This window comes from Vigna angularis, chromosome 4, assembly GCF_016808095.1.
Source record: "Vigna angularis cultivar LongXiaoDou No.4 chromosome 4, ASM1680809v1, whole genome shotgun sequence".
NCBI lineage: Eukaryota > Viridiplantae > Streptophyta > Magnoliopsida > Fabales > Fabaceae > Vigna > Vigna angularis.
Genome location: NC_068973.1, coordinates 13,443,039 through 13,458,022, shown reverse-complemented (window position 1 = coordinate 13,458,022; position 14,984 = coordinate 13,443,039). Strand labels below are relative to the sequence as shown.

The following is a 14,984-nucleotide window of genomic DNA, read 5'->3' as shown; positions in this document are numbered from 1 at the left end:
TAAGACTCAAACCCGAAGTATTCTTTATGCTAAAGTATAATATTTTTTTTTTAAATAATATTTTCTAAAAAATGTGAGAAATTATTATATATATATATATATAATTGTATGATTTGTGACTATCAATTTTATGGTGTCCATTTTCTAACATTATTATATTTATTTTCTTTTAATCATATGTATTATACTTACTACTATTTACTATTTATTGTAAATATAAGAAAAACAAACAATAAATACAACAATTCATATAGAAGCACTATTGGTTCTTTTAAAACATTGGCATAGATGCTTATAAGGTTATGATATTATTCACCATACTCCATCAGTACAATAAATTATTATATATTAGGAAAGATATGATAAATTGTTGCACTTTTAAAGAGGAGTGCATATTATTTTGTCTTGTTGTGAAACATTTTATTATTAAATTTAATTTTTTTTAATATTAAACAATATTCTATAGTTGAAAAACATCAATTTATAAATTTTTTCAATTAACGTTATTTGAAAATATTTCTTAGTCAAAATACTTGAAGGAAAATTTTAATTCATGTTGACAAGAAATTTTTCATTAACATCTATCAATATTCTTTTTAGTTAATCATAATTACTTTGACTTGTCAATTAATAAAAACAAGTAGCATCCTACTTTAATTTAAGAAGACTATTGTCCCTACCAGAATTTTTTTACTTAATATATACAAATATGTGTATAATAATGTATTATTATTCGACAAAAACTATAAATTATTTATTATTTTAAATGGTTAAAGTTAAAATAGCGTATTATATATTCAATCAGATATTTACTCGTAAATTAATTTTAATACTATAAAAATTTATACATATTTCAAATGTGTAGAAGATGCTTGTATTTTTCACTAACTTACATATTTTACGTCATGAAATTATATTTCATTCAACATTTATAATGTTCTGGGTAAATATAATCAATTACTTTTACTTTTATTCCTTTATTTGGATTTTAAAACTTAATAGGATTACTTTTTTTAAGGTACTTAATAAAAATCTTGAGATTACTTTCGACAGACTTTTCAATAGTTATCAGCTTAAAATTTCTACCATTAATATCAATAAAAGAAAAGTAACATTGATACATCAAGAAAAACATTGATTGATATTGATAAAAAAAAATAACCTTCACCTGGATCAGGAAAAATTTACTAAAACCTTAACTGAAAAATTATAACCCAAGAAGAACACCTTTTGCCCAAGAATCAGCCCAATTACAGAACATAAATAACCAAAAAGTGAGGCAACAAATTACCAGAACTACATGTAACTAAATGAACAATTACTCTACATTGCAAGAAATAGGTATCCATTGGGAGCTCTCTGCAATAGAAGCTAGGCCTCAGACCATGTTGGGTCTTTGGGGCAATAGTAGATTATAGAACTTATCGTGCAAGAAGAAATTCTTTCCCTTGTTATCAACAGCCTTTTTCCACCCACACCATCCCCCATTCACTATTTTCTTTAGATCATCCGAACCTGTATAGTGGGGATCAAGTATTAAAAATGCACAGTCTCCACTTGCTTCATTGTAATCTACTCCCAAGAGTGTATATGCTAGTACACCACCACCTGCACTTATAAACCAAAGCATTATGAGAAATATCGTTACTCTTAGCCTCCCTTCCAAACATTTCTAACCACAGTACATAAAAATAAAAACTCAATGAGTTGAACATGTAAATGAAAATATACTGCTGAGTTTAGAATTTCTATCCACCATAAGCAGAAGGTCTGACCAGGTTAAGCAGAGAGAACCAAACCCTGAGTCAAATCAAACTAACTGTATTTTGTAAGAATTGAATGAAATGGTATTTGGTTCAGTGAACTGGTGTATGAAATACAAGCCTCCCTGTCCTAATTGATTCAAACCTGGACACATTCTCACCAGTCTGTTCAATCCGCTCTGACTTCTTTCTCTTCCCCTCCATGCATATTATTGAGCTACTGAGCTAGTAAAAAACCACTTCACTGACAGCACCAGTCCCTCTGCCATCACCGAAGTCCACATCGTGTCCTCAGATCTATAGTCGTTGGCCCGAGAATAAGAAGCAGGATTGATTATTAATAGTATTTTGTTAGAGTCGGGATAGTATTGGAGGGGTGTTAGGGGAATGGCTGATCCTGTTATCTTTCCTTATGTAACTGATTCTGTTAGAAGAGAGTGGGGTTGGTTATATTTTCCCTTTGTAAGAATATGGAGGATTATCGGGTGAATCCTTGAAATAGATATTTGGGTAGAGAGATTCATCTCTTGCATGGGAGAGCTCTGGCCTATGGAAACTTGCCTGCCTTTAAAATCTGTTGTTGTAATAGTCCAATTGCATGCACCTCTGATACACACTGTATCATCGGAGGTCTCATTGAGAGAAGCTTGTCATTTGACGTATGAATACAAGAAAGACCTCGCAGTTATTAAGCTCAAGCTCCAGTCTCATGAAGCCTCCGTTACTACCCAATTTGCGTGGTCTAGATTGGAGCACACATTTGTCCCATTTGCATGAAGTCTTGTCTTTACTGGAAACACAATCCTTTGTAGCAAATGGGAAGAAATGCTCATTTGGCTTGTCCTCTATAAACGATCTAGTACATGTGATCACTGCTCATGGAGTTCAAAAGGATTCTAGCAATATCTAAGCTGTTGTAGAGCAGCGACTCCCCACTACTACTAAGGACGATTCTTACACCTTGGTAGTTATTATCGTAGATTCATCCAGGACTATGAAAAAAATCACCTAACCTCTTAGTTTTAACTAAGAAGGATGTGTTTCCAACACCAGAGGCAGTGTTGGCTGTGCAAGATGGTGAAGACTCGACACATTCTGCACAATGGCTCATCCTTCAGAAGTCACAACATGTTGAGGAACCCACATGAGAGTCTGCAGCAACCATTCGTTCCAAGTTTCAAGATTTTAGCTTTAAGGACAAGGTTGGACAGGTTATTGATAGAAACCATTCCTCCAGGTGGAATAAGGCCATTCAGATCTATAGTCGGCCCAATAATAGGTTAGAGATGGGATCCTATAAGAGGGATATTTGGGGAATGGTTGATTCTGTTATATTTCCTTTTGTAACTGATTCTGTCAGAAGGGAGCGGGGCTGGTTATATATTTTCCCTTCGTAAGAATATGGAGGATTATTGGGCGAATCCTTGAAATAGATTTTTGAGCTGAGAGATTCCTCTCTTGCTTGGGAGAGCTCTGCTCTCTAGAAACTTCCCTTGCCTTTAGAATCTATTATTGTAATTCTCTAATTGCACGCACCTATGATGCATACCATATTAACACCATTCTCCATATCATTGACAATTACAAGGAACAGGCTGCATGGGGCAACCCTTTTTCATTTGTCTCTGCCAGGGCGAAAACATTGTCATGTTTACACCTGCCTATTCACTGGGACGATTCAATGAGTACCAGGCTCCAGTCAATGCCAACTGATGATGGCAAAGCCCTAGCCAAGGACCACTCACAAGAGTCATGGCCAAGCACATACAAGAAGAATGGGCTTCATTTGAGACAGGTAGCCCAAGCTCTTATTTTCTTGAACCAGTGATTATTGTAATTAGTAGAGTAGGTTTTCTTTTGAGCCTTGGGTGTGTAGTATAGGGTTGTGAGAAATGAGTGTATGCGCCAATTAGGGATAACTTGGGCTTGCTTGGGCCCCAAGTCTCCCCTAAAAGGCACAAGCTTGCTCTCCAAGTTAGGGCGAAGCTCCCTTATGTGTCTCATCCATGAGAAGAGTATGACCTTGCCACTTGGCAAGCACTCATGATTGCATGATCCTTGTGGGTCCCTTTAGTGATTTGTCTCCTAGGGTTTTTCTCTCTCCTTTTCGGAGACACCTTTAGGGTTTGCTTGGGCTATAAATAGAGGCCCTCTCCCATTGTAAAAACCACTTTTGAGATTAGTAAAGATATGCTGTCAAAATTGTGTCATTCTACTTGTCTCCAAAAGTCACTTAGGCTAGAACTCACCTTGAGGTTTCCTCTAGCCACCCTTCCTTGAGAATTGGCTCAACCTCTCTAAAGAGCACCCAAACACCACCTCACACTCACCATCACCGAGCCATATCCTCCATATATCATAGCTTCCACACCACCTTGGAGCCTCCCTTCTTGCTTGGCACAATATAACTTGGTGGAAGAGCCATCAAATGCTCTAGAGCACTATACTACAGCTACTACTACTTTTGTGCCTGTAAGGAAGATTCATTCTAACTTGAGGAACAAGGAATGGATAGGGTTCAACATTGCCGAGCTATTATTTTGCAGAACACAACAACTTCACAGGGTAAGAAGTGTCCAAACATAGTTAGGGTTCTGATCAATTTTCAGAGAGAGCACATTCATTCGTTTGTTTATAATATTAGCCAAATTGGATTACTGACAAACTGTTACAAAAAACTAATCCAGGTTCTTCAACTGTTTTAAAAGGTTTCGTTCAGTCTCATTGGTTCTTTGAACAAGGCTATATAATATACGGAGATGCCATATATAAATGGAAAATAAAAGAAAAATGTTACATAATTTACTGACCAATCATAACTGGTGTATTTTGGTTCTCAAAGTGCAATGCCAGCTCTCGACATTTTTCCGGCAGCTCAGATCCAGATCTAACATTGATGACTTTGCATGTAACCTGTTAAATCACACGATCAAAATATTAAGAACTAAATTAGACTCACAAGAAATACATATTACATGCACTTTGTTCAATAATGGATCCAGAATTTAGACTCTCTTCTTTGGGGTGAGATGGCTCAACATATATTGTTCTCATTCTAGTCAAAGAACCATAAGCACAATGTCCAGTTGGGTTTTAGGCCCAAAAGCCCAACTGCATCTAGATACAGTTTAATACTAAATATAAACTTGAACATTAAGAAATCCTAAGATGAGTAATACTTACACCCAAAAGTTTGTCCAAAACAAAGCTCAATTCAATTGCACCTATCCATTCTCTTGATCCAATAAAAGAAGGGTCTTTATCACCAATCTCAACAAGTGTCTGCTGTATTTCCCTGAGAAAGTTGTAGGTTTGACCAGTTAAATCATGATCTTGTACAATGACAAAACAAGATTTTGCTAGGCACAAGTGAACTTCAGCAAGACTTACTGATTCATCAAATTTCACATTTAAATGAAAAAAAAATGACTATTTAAATGACCAATTTAATATACATTGCACAATAAAAATAAAAACGTCACACAACTTTGAACCTGAAGTGACAATAAAAAATAATGAAAAATAAAATTCAAAAATTAGACGAGAGTAAAATGTAAATACCTATGAGAAGGAACTTCTATGGACGTGTAGTTTTGAAGTCTGAACCATGAAATAATAGTCTGGAGAGAGCGGTATGCACAACCCCATCCCTAGGAAAATCATTGATAGGGATTTAGATTATAATATTACAAGAAAATAGAGATATTTTGTTCTAATGATATCTGCAATCTTCAAGTTGTAAACATAATGATGTTTTGTTATGTCCTTCCTTGACTAGACAAGAAGTCAGACGCAGTAATTGGTGCATAATTGCACATAGCTTGATTAGTTTTAAGCCAAAACAAGACTTAGTAAGCATGACTAGTCTATCGTTGAACTAAGTAACAAAGTTCTTCTAACTATTTAACTTGGGTTCCCATCTCACTACAATTGCTAAATTTGTTGCTACAAGAGAACTTGAACAATGAATGAAGATTCATAACATGTTACATTATACGTATTGAATAATTCAATTCAGTTTCCTCCAAAATATCCAATCTTCCTTTGAGATATAACAATACCATCATTAGATTATACTACCTCAATACCCAAGAAATACTTGAGTTTGTCAAGATCTTTGGTTTGAAATTTGAGGCAAAATAGTTGCTTCATCCGAGAGATGCCATGGTGGTCACTACCGGTAAGAACAATGTCATCAACATATATTATCAAATAAAGACATCTAACACTTGAGTAACAGTAAAAGACTGAATGATCTGTCTCAATTCAAGTCATAAGAAATTGTTGAACAACGCTACTAAGTTTTCCAATTCAGGCCCTAGGAGACCATTTTAGGCCATATAAAGATTTGCAAAGACAACATACCAATACAAAAGATTCCCCTGAGCAACAAATCTGGGAGGTTGCTCCATATAAATTTTTTCCTGCAAATCTCTATTGAGAAAAACAATTTTGACATCTAGATAATACAAAGACCATTGTTGAAGAGCAGCCATGGCTAGAAATATACAAACGAAATCCAACTTTGCCACAAGAGAAAAAGTATCACCATAATCCAATCCAAAAATTTATGTAACCTTTGGCCACAACTTGAGCTTTGAAGCACTCAATAGTACCATTAGGACAAACTTTTATAGAAAACATCCACCTGCAACGGACAACCGATTCCCTAGATGGTAATGGGATGAACTCTCAAGTTCCACTATTTTGAAGAGCACTTAGTTCATCTAGCATGGCTTGACACCAACAAATGGGCTAAGACATCTCTGACAAATTTAGGAATACACAATAGGCATGTATAAAAAGGTGAAGATAATCTATAGTAACTTAAAGTAATATAATGTGGGGAGGGATTACGAGTAGAATGTGTATCTTTACGGAGGACAATTGAAAGGTCAAACTCAATTGTCGAAGCCGAAGGTGAAAAAATAGTTGGCACTTGAAATGGATCACTTGATGGTTGTTGGGAACGATGTCCTCAAATATAAACCAGAAGAGGTGGTGAGGAGAGAATCTGACGGTGGACTAGGCACAACAGGAGGATCATAGACAATAGTAATATTAACCGTAGTAGACAAAGATACATCAGAAGAAGGACCCTTAGAGTAAAAAGGAAACTTATTGAAGGTGACATCTGCAGAAACAAAATAGCAGTTAAGAGAAGGAGAAAAACATTGTATCTTTTTTGTGATAGAGTAAATCCTAAAAGAACACATTTGTGTGATCTAGGAGATAACTTATCAAGACCAAGATTAAAATTATGAACAAAACATATAGACCAAAAATCCTTCAGAGGCAAGGAACAGAGAGGTTCATCAGGAAATTAAATAGAATGAGGAATTTTGTTATCTAAAACCAAAGTAGCATATGACTAATAAGATAACATACAATAAGAAGAGTATCACCCAAAAAATGTTGAGGAACCTCACCAGGAATTAAAGGAGTATGAGTTGTTCCAACTATTTTGTTGAGGCGTATAAACATATGAAGTTTGATGGAGAATGTGATAAGAAAACATAAATTGTTTAAAAGAATTTGAAAGATATTCATGACCATTATCACTTGGCAAAGTTTGAACGGAAACACCAAACTGAGTTTTTATTTCATTATAAAAGGTTTGAAATATATAAAATAAATCAGAAGGATTTTTCATTAAAAATAACCAAGTACACATGGAATAATCATCAATAAAAGTAACAAAACATTGAAAACCTAAATTAGAATTAATACGAATAGGTCTCTAAATGCCAGAAAGGAAAAATGGGACAAAGCATGTTGTGAGACACTAATAGGAAAGGAACTACAACTATGTTTCCCTAATTGACACGATTCACACCAAACTAGATAACTTGGACAAATTGGGAACAGGATGTAGCAATTTGCCCAGATTGCAATGACCTATCTAAGCATGAAGGACACATGGAGACTCCATAACTATGCCAAAATGTGTAGAAGGGCAGAGCTGATAAAGACTCACATCTGATGCCAATCACTTGCCTCGATCTCCAATCTTGTAAACAAACAAAATTTTTGGTAAAAGAAATAACACAATCAAAACAACGAGTTAGATGACTAATAGATAATAAGTTAAAAGGAGATCCAGGGACATAAAGAACATTATCAATGGATAAAAAAGAAAAAAAGGTTAAGTGTCCCATCACCATGAGCTGAAATCCTAGACCCATTAGTCATTGTAACAGAACGTAAACTATCCAGAGAGGATAAAGAAGAAAAAATTATTTGTTACCAGTAATGTGATTTGTGGCTCCTGAGTTGAGAACCCAAGGACTAACAAAAGAAGATTGAGTCAAACCAACAAAAGATATACCTATGCGTACAACAAAAGTGAAACTAGAAGGTTGACGATCCTAACACCATTTAAGAAATTCATTGAAGAGAGCAAATTTGTTGGCGCTACCAGATGGAGGAGGATCCACATTATTAAATGATTGTGAGGGAGGATCAGTTTGAGCAACAGCAATAGATCGAGGAGGACGACCATGTAATGCATAACACCTGTCAATCTTGTGGCCTAGTTTACCACAAAGGTCACAATTGTTATGCCCTTTTCCTAGCTTACAAAAGCAATTGCGATCATCACATTGAGATGCCAAAACAGAGGAATCATCAGCAAAAACAGGTGTATCATTAATGGGTTTACTTGGCGCACGCAAAAGGGTGGAACAAGTAGAAGTAAAATAGGGTACATCAGGGAAACTTCAACATGGAAATATTTATCAGCAAGTCCGTGTAATGCCAATACCATGAAGAACTTCGACTGTTGCTCTATATCTTGGGCAAGAGTAGAGGTAGGAAGTAATAACTCATTAAATTCATGAAAAAGAGCATGAATTGTAACCAAATAATCAATCATGAAGTCCTAACTTTGAGAAGCAACAACATTGAAGAGATGATGTCGAAGTAGGTGATCGCTGCCAAAGAGTAGCGGCATGCCACCACACGCGGCAATGAAACGGACAAAGGCACAACTTTGAACGGCGCGTGAGGGAGTGTGGTGGCAGCTTTGATGGCATAGCCTGGCCGAGACTATCAATACCATGTGGTCGTCAATTTGAACTGAAACTCCAATGACAATACCCATGGTGGCGGCGATAGTAGTTGCAGTGGCGGAAGTGATTGCAATGGCAAGGGCGACGAAAAATTCCAAAAAACCTAAAACACTAGATACCATATTGAATATAGTGAAGAAATAGGTATAGGGTTAATCTCCCTTGTGTAAAACATACACATAGGATAATGTATTTATAATAAAGAGAATGTGGGCTAAGTCTAACTACAAATGAATATGTAAAAATAACATAATTAACATACGAACATGTTTCCCTAATTAACATAAAACGCAATATATCTAACAATACGAAAGGAGACATCAAGTTGAAACCATATGTTTCTAAGACAAAACAAATGCTTTATTTATATTGAGAATAATAAATAAAGGAAATTTGATATTCTCTAATAATAAAGATATTATATTGGCATATATAAAAATATACCTAAGATTACATATATAATCTCAATATTCCTAATTATTAATATAATTATAAGGAAAACGATTTACATATATAATTTTCTTTTATGCATAACTAGTTGGTTACGTGACATTTAATTCCCTACTGCACATAAATGCAATGTAAGCAGCTTTCTGTCCCTGTAAGCACCCATAACACCTTATCCCAACCAATCACAATTACACCCCCTGCCTCGCTAAATACACTACACTACGTCAGAGAATCTGAAAGGAAACCAGCAAGGAAATGACAAGAGTCCAACCTTCTAAATTTGTCATTCATAGTTTCATAGACTATTATAAACACAAACCAAACTATTAATAGATTATTTCAATTTTGCTTTTTAATATTATTTTTTAGAATAAACAATTTCAAACCATAATTTGGGTTCAAATAACTTCTCCCTATTGCTATCCAAACGATAATTTTCAACTGCTTAAACAAGATTAGGTTAATCAGATAATATCAAACCAGTCAGCATTAATTCTAATATTGTTCTTTGGTGCTTTCAAGGAAGATGGAACTGTTCCTTGGCTACGAGGTGATTATTCAAATTTTAAAACCTATTGTACTTTTAAAAGAGGTAACAAATGTGTTGAGAGATTAGAGAGTTTGCTGGTGGATTTGAACAAGAGTTTGTTTGGTTTGAAAATATGCCTACTTGTTTGAAGCTAGATATTTTTAGAAATAGATTTGGTTTACCCAAGAATAGATATTATTGATTTCATGGGTTTGGGTTTGTCCCCCATGTTTGTTTGTATCCTTTATTTTTCCTTTTGCATTTTTAATAATATTATCATCATGGAGCATATGATTGTTGACGTATGAAGTGTCAACCTAGTTGGGATGTCATATTCTCATAATGGTGTGATCTTGATTGACGCCTTTACTTGAAAAAAAAAAAAAAAAAAACATTACTTAGCAGAAGAATTGCAATTACCGAATCATTATAACCTTCATGAAGATAATGGAAGTATTCATATGAACCTTGAACAAGGGAAACAGTTCCCCCCGTAACTGCATAAACCACAATCGTTTCAAATGAGACAAAGAAGAATTACATTTAGAATAAGAAACAGGCCAGAAAAGCAACTTACCCCCACTACTTGGAATCCCAAAGTGTACATCTCTGAGCAAAGTTGAACCTAGTATTACCAATAAATATTAAGAAACTTAGAGCATATGACATATGTTAAGGAGTTAGTATAAGAAAATACAACCTGAAAAGAGGCAGATGCAATCTTAATCCTTAGACCACCTATAGAACATAAAGAGCAACTCATTCAAGTGTATATATTACCTTTCTGTAGAGAGATCATCCCATTGCTCTTCACTTTCGAAAAATCCAAGGCATTAGAAATTCTAAGAAGGGGACGATCATAGGGTAATCCCAACCTTGAGTGCAGGGATCTCCTAACTTCAACTGCATAAGGCATGAGCACCTCATAAATCACTAATACTAACATGCTGAGGTCATAAATGTAAAAGTAGATTCGAAAAAGAATTATCCTATCTATTTTAGAATTCAATAGCATACCTTGCTTCATTTCTGTCTCCCCAAAACTTAGTTCATAGAAAACAGTTATTGGATGCAGAATACCAGAAGGACTAAAGTGATAAAATTTTGGCTGAAAAATACATAAGTTGCTAGTCAGTCAAAAGAACAAAGAGTGTTAAACACAGTGAAAATATATCTTTACTATGAAACAACAATAACTTAAATAATAAAATTTCACAAATAAAATCAATTTCTTTAGTCAATTTGACCAGGTTGTTCACTAATGATCATTATGGTGTTTTGCAAAACTGAATAATTTTTTTTCTACATAACACCTTTTCATTATGGGAGAATATGCAAATTCATACCACTAGTACCTCACATCAATGAATATTAATTTCTAATTTTTTCATTTGCACAACCAATCCTTAGCAACTATCAAAAGTAATATGTGTCTGGTTCTTCCATTTAAGCTAGAAATATTCCATAATTGTAAAACAGATGTTCATATATTTGAAGGTGCAGATGAACACCATTATGTGTATTCATCCTGGTGCATTACAACCCATATTGAATTGAAACTGTCACTTTCACAGGTGAGTTGTACTATACAAAGAAATAAAGCACATATTTGACACTATATTACTATATTTTCAAGAGAAAAGCAAAAAAAAAAATCCATTTGAAACTCTAATGATAGGATTGAGGAATGACAATAAGTCATTGTACATGCATTTCTAGTGAATTGGAATCTCCGTGAAATTTAGAACCATAGAAAGCTTATGTAACTGGAAAGATGAATCCATTTTCTCACCTGGGGAAGTTGTGCCAAAAGGTTAGGCAACATTAACTTCTGCACTGTATTTAACTGGTCAACTAAGCCAGGTATGATTAAACTTGAAACTGCATATTTTAGTGGAAGCTCCCTCGAAGAATAGCAGAGTACATCTAGCTTAATATCCACAACAAGGAGTCTAGCTTCATCCTCAACTGAAAGCAATCATTCAACTTCAAATAAGAAAAGCTACAAACAAAAAGTAAATCATATTTTTCAATGAGCATATACTGGACATCAAATACAATCCACTAATCTTGACCTGGCAAGTATTCTGCAACAGGTACAGTAGAAGCTGATGATGTCCCGAAGCTATTAAAGAGAACACTAACTTGGATAGTATCTGCATTCTAAGAAGATGAAAATTTCACAAAATGGGCAATGGTAGTCATTTGACTATTCATTATGTACATGACAGAAAGGAAAAATAATAAAAACAGGTTAAAAAATTAAAATCACAAATACTATCAGAAATATATGAAAAAAACCAAAAAGTAGAAAAGAAAATGGGAGAAGATAAAAAAACACCATAACATTTGTTACCTCTGCAGAAAAAACTGGTGAGCCTGCTTTACTGCGATTGGAAAAGTATGAACACGATAGTGAGCTTGCATCAGAGCCGTCCTCATCATCAGCCAAAGTCTTGATCTTGGAGAGGTCTGCATAAAAGTCTAATTGTACACCTCTAATTATGACAGGAAGAGGTATATCCAGAGAGGTTTTGTTTGTTGTTTCTAACATGTACACAGCCTGAGGGTCTCTTAACTTGGCAATAAGAGCTTCAACAGCTTGTACATATGCCTTCTCAACATCTGCAGGACAAATTTGTCCAGAATTTATTGCATTTAGAACAAAGTGATAGTGATGGATGTATGTTAGATAATTCCCTACTGTTCAGACGTTTTCCTGTGAATCTGAACACTAAAAATACCCAAATTCTACTACATCAAATTGTGTTGATTCTACATCACCTCTTGACTCCCAGCAGTTCTGTTGAATTCATATTTCTACTGTGAATCTCTAATTTCACTGTCCACTATCCTCTGTAACCCGATATTTTTTGGTTTCACATTAAATCTTGAACTCAAATTAAAGTCTTTCCAACTAGAAATTTCATTGTAGATCACAGCTAGAGTCCTGTGCTGAACAACTTCCATCAACAAAGGTCCTACTTTGCAGCTCTATGCGGCCTTTAACTTTTCTCAACACAAGACAGTTAGCGGAATTTGAACGTGGTATTCTGCTCAATCACTACATTGCACCTCTGTATTGCCTTCATTTTTCTCACAAAGCCTAAATCCTGCTTTTTTTTCTTTTAGGTCTAATCCCTACCGTTGTCAATCATAGACTAATCCCCAAGGGTGTAGAGTTCTATCTAAAGGACAACTCCTCTACCCACATATGCTTCTCAAATCACACGATTAGAGATCAAACCCGTCATATGCTTAAAGAGGATAACGGTATGTAAACTAAAGGGCCCGAACTACTCGCACACGTGTCACACCTTGTGATTATCCCCACTTTGTTTAATCATAGGGCAGTGAGAAATAGTTTGTAAACATAAGGACATCTAAGGAGACGTCAAGAAGAACTCCGGAGGACCCCGTTTAGACTTATCCGACTAGACCAAATTCATGCGCCTATTTGGTTAAGGACAACTTTAAACGAGCTTCTGTATAAGCATTTCTAGAAGAAAAAAAATGAAAAATGAACTTTGTCATAATCTAAAATTAGCTTATTTATAAGTTAAGAATAAAATATTGGAGAAACTATCTACAAATTAGCATATGGGTAAGACAATTTTAGCTAATGAAATAACTAATTTCGATTTTTTTCAATTTTTATTTTTTGTAAGTGTTTAGTTCAAACATTAAACTTCTAAGAGTTTAAACTTGCAAAGGTGGCATATAATCTTCCTATAAGCTCCTCTTAAACCCGAATGCAAACCTAAAGTGAAATGAGAAACTTACAAAATACAACATTGTGACTCTGATTAATAAGAGCAAAAGTTAAATCTAAAAGGATCATTCAGTTGCAGCAGTGACTATGTTTCTTCAAATATCAACAACTTCACTGAACCAGACAGAAAAAGCGCGAGAATAAGGAAAACCTACCGGTTGGATTTTTGGGAGCATAATAGAGTGGCAACTTAATCGGAAGCTCACAACGAAGCAGGCAAGCATTCTCCCACAAACACTTCTCCGAATCCCGTTCCTCTATTACCGATGGAACAGCCTCAAGGCTAGTCGTATTCCCACTCTCAGACACAAAAAACCGCATATCGCCAGAATCTGAACCGCAAACAGCTCCAATCAGCGGGCGATCCGTTCCTTCCCGATAGAGAAGTTTCCGTAATGAACTAGCGGCGTCCACGGCCGCACGAGCGTCGGAATCCTCGCCGGAGGCTACGGCTCCGATGATTTCGAAACCTTTAGGGAGGAGTGTGCGCAGGTCCTCCGATTCCTTGAGGAAATCGGGCGAGGAGGAGGAGGAGGGGAGAGAATGGATACATCGGAGAAAGGAAGCGACGGTGAGCGGCGGGAGGAACGGGGATCCAACGAGCCAGGAATGGATTCCCGGGTCGGATCCTTTGGTGTTGAGTTGCTTCGGGCGGGATAGCAGTCTCACGCCACGGTGATTATCATCAGCCATCGAAATTGTCCTTGTTTCCTGCCTCCAATTCCAATTACGAAACAATGGAATTGGGGGAAACGGCGTCTCTTTTCACTGGAAAAGGTACAGACCAGTGTGAGTCTTCATGGTCAGTTATGTTTAGATAAATAATGAACTTACGCCAATAAGTATGCGCACATTTTAATTTTAGAATAATAGAAAAAAAATTATATTTTCAATTTTAAAAAATTAATATCATTAAATTTTGTTAACGTTTAAAATGATTAATACGTATATATTTATTTAAAAAAAAACTAATATTAATATACAATTAAATTTGAAAAATCAATAAAAATTTTAAATTTTTAAAATAAAAGGCAAAACAAAAGGTGAAAGATTGCATATTAACTTATATTTTTCCCTTTAACATGGTTACTAAATAAAAAGTTATACCCATAAGTGGAGTTTAAACAAAATCAATCAAATTAAAGGTTTTAACATAAAATTATAAAAACATTTATTATTAAACTAAAATGAAATATGTCAATATTTATTATATCAAATTAATTATTTATCTTAGATTTAAGTGTAAAGCAAGTATATATTTTAAAATAATTATTAGTATAAAAGCACTATTTATTAAGTGAAAAAATAATTAAAATAATAAAGCAATGAGAAAAAATAGTCATTTATATATAATACTCAATTTTTTTTCTTTACTTTTTCTTATTGTATGTAGGTTTGGT

General features: G+C 34.8%; 1 protein-coding gene across 1 annotated transcript; it reads right to left on the bottom strand.

Annotated features, from left to right (window-relative positions):
* Positions 1–1,122: 1,122 nt before the first annotated feature.
* Positions 1,123–14,386, bottom strand: LOC108331563 (probable Ufm1-specific protease). The gene is made up of 12 exons (XM_017566327.2): positions 13,740–14,386; positions 12,169–12,437; positions 11,888–11,975; positions 11,605–11,780; positions 10,830–10,920; positions 10,593–10,715; positions 10,390–10,437; positions 10,233–10,309; positions 5,325–5,413; positions 4,947–5,058; positions 4,574–4,676; positions 1,123–1,608 (listed from the first exon to the last, which is right to left on the bottom strand). Exons 1-12 carry the CDS (start codon positions 14,275–14,277, stop codon positions 1,379–1,381), a joined length of 1,944 nt encoding a protein of 647 aa, XP_017421816.1. The 5' UTR covers positions 14,278–14,386; the 3' UTR covers positions 1,123–1,378.
* Positions 14,387–14,984: the final 598 nt, after the last annotated feature.